The 2,007-nt window shown below is 39.1% G+C and overlaps 2 protein-coding genes across 2 annotated transcripts in view; both read right to left on the bottom strand.

The window, feature by feature from the left end:
• The window catches only part of LOC106522878 (cytosolic sulfotransferase 3), a 17,198-nt gene that overhangs the window by 3,939 nt on the left and 11,252 nt on the right, over positions 1-2,007 (bottom strand). The gene's annotated exons all lie outside the window — the stretch shown is intronic.
• LOC106522913 (cytosolic sulfotransferase 3) lies at positions 7-1,955 on the bottom strand. Its single transcript, XM_014016160.1, has 5 exons — positions 1,538-1,955; positions 1,147-1,282; positions 933-1,061; positions 632-732; positions 7-406 (listed from the first exon to the last, which is right to left on the bottom strand). The coding sequence occupies exons 1-5, from the start codon at positions 1,556-1,558 to the stop codon at positions 272-274; spliced, it is 522 nt and encodes a 173-aa protein (XP_013871614.1). The 5' UTR covers positions 1,559-1,955; the 3' UTR covers positions 7-271.

Here is a 2,007-nt window from a genome sequence, read left to right as displayed (position 1 = left end):
GTCGTACCAGGAACCATACGGCACTGAGTCAAAATAAAATATGGAGGAACACTTTGCTGTGAGAAGGAGGTCAGATAATTCATAGCAAGAAGAAGAAATCCTTTTAAATATTTGCTTGGTCCTCATCAGATTTTAGAACTGATGATGTTAACAGTTTATTTGTGCTATTCTTTAAAGCTAAAATTTGTGACGTGTCAGTCCTGATTATTCTTGGTTATCATGTCAGTGTCATGTATGAAGTGACAATGACTAAACGATCTTGCAGCCTCTGTTACATACAATTTCCCTCCAAGAATTTCTGGAAGAAGCTGCTCCAATCTCCAGGTTCAGGTTGCAGCTGGGACATGCAGGAAAAGTAGAAATAAGACACCATGTTGTCCTTGGCATTGCGGGCCACATAGACCACCTGCAGAAGAGGACCAGAGACAGCCTGTTGGAGCATTTTGATGAGCTAACAGTTAGTGTCACTTATTTGAAATATCACTTGAAAATCGATCATAATTATAAGCTTTAAAGAGAAAATCATCATACATGCTTCTACAGCTGTTTGACTGTTTTAACATCCAATATTTCCACTCCTTGGGAGTCATAAATTAAAGGAAAACTCAAAACAGCATAAATGCTTCATTACCTTGCAGTTCTGCTCCCAAAAGGACTTTGGCACAAACTGGACAGGAAAGTGGGTTTTGATGAGTCGAGGGGTGGTGGGAAGATTTTCTGCCTGGTCTTTTCCTGTATGAAACAATACAACTGAAAACTCAACATCTAACTTCAAAATAGAAGAAACACTTGTTGCTTCAGTTATCAGTAGGCTAGTCATGTAATTTATCGTAATATTTTTATGACACAGCACAGAAAACTGTGACCAAATTTATATGCACTGTAAACTAAAGAGATTTTATGAAGCCTGAATACAAAGTTTGATCATTAACCTGAAATGAGGTTCGGGACGAAGATCTCCAAAAATGGAACTCTCTCAAAGATCGGGATGGTCGTCTGACGCTCTGGACACGTCTGACCAAAATACAGCAGGTCCAAGATGTAGGAGACCCACGTGGTACCTAAAGAGTTTGAGAAGCAAAGATTCATCTCCTCAGCAACACACACATTTCTGTGATTTTATGAAACACGCAGAAAGACGTGGACCTGCTTTGGGGTATGTTGCAATGAGTATATCATCTGGTCTGGCCTCAAAGTTTTGGACTTCTTCCCAGTTGTCCGTGAATAAACGAGTCATCGAGACGCCATGGAAATCAAATAGTTCAGGACGAGGCATATTGACCTTTAGAGTGCAAAAAGTACAATTAACCCAAGTGTGCTTAAGAAAAACAGGATGTTTCAGACGGCACAAATAATAAAAGAAAGCTGCATGAGGAGGTGAGGTCCTCAAATTTGCTGAAGCTGTTGTTGAAAGTAGCATGGAGCTTTTTTGTACATTTAAAACAATGTCCCAAATTAATCAGTATTGACTGCTCAGTAATGCACTGTACTATCATTCCAAAATTAAATAAATTAATAAATAAATAGAAAATCATACCTTCTCAGGATCCTGGGACATGTTGGTGTTAAATCCTGCCTGGTTCCTCAAACCCTCTCCTCTCTCCGCACCGAACTCCAAAACATGGAAAGTCCAGTTTGTATCCAGCCACACCTCATTTCTTCTTGAACTTTGACCTCCATATTTTTTTTTAAATACCTGCAGGATGCAGAAGTTAAAGTAATCTCACTCTTTTTTTTCACTTGTAGGACTTTACTGAACAATATCCACACATGCACACATCTACACAAACCCATCTCTTCAATGTTTCGCAACATGTTTTTTGTGATTTATTTGATTTAATTTTTTTTCATTTGTTTGACAGATCTGTTTTGCAAAACCTCCTGCTCACATTGACTTCAAAGCTTGCAGAATGACTTTATGCAGCAGCAGCTTCAAGTAATGACGTCATCGTCAGGCAGGGACTTCTCCCCTGCATGTTTCAAATAGTTGTCCCCGACTCAACTAAC

Source organism: Austrofundulus limnaeus, unplaced genomic scaffold, assembly GCF_001266775.1.
Source record: "Austrofundulus limnaeus strain Quisiro unplaced genomic scaffold, Austrofundulus_limnaeus-1.0 Scaffold3, whole genome shotgun sequence".
NCBI lineage: Eukaryota > Metazoa > Chordata > Actinopteri > Cyprinodontiformes > Rivulidae > Austrofundulus > Austrofundulus limnaeus.
Note: the sequence above shows the minus strand (reverse complement) of the source record. Positions and strands in the feature narration are given on the sequence as shown.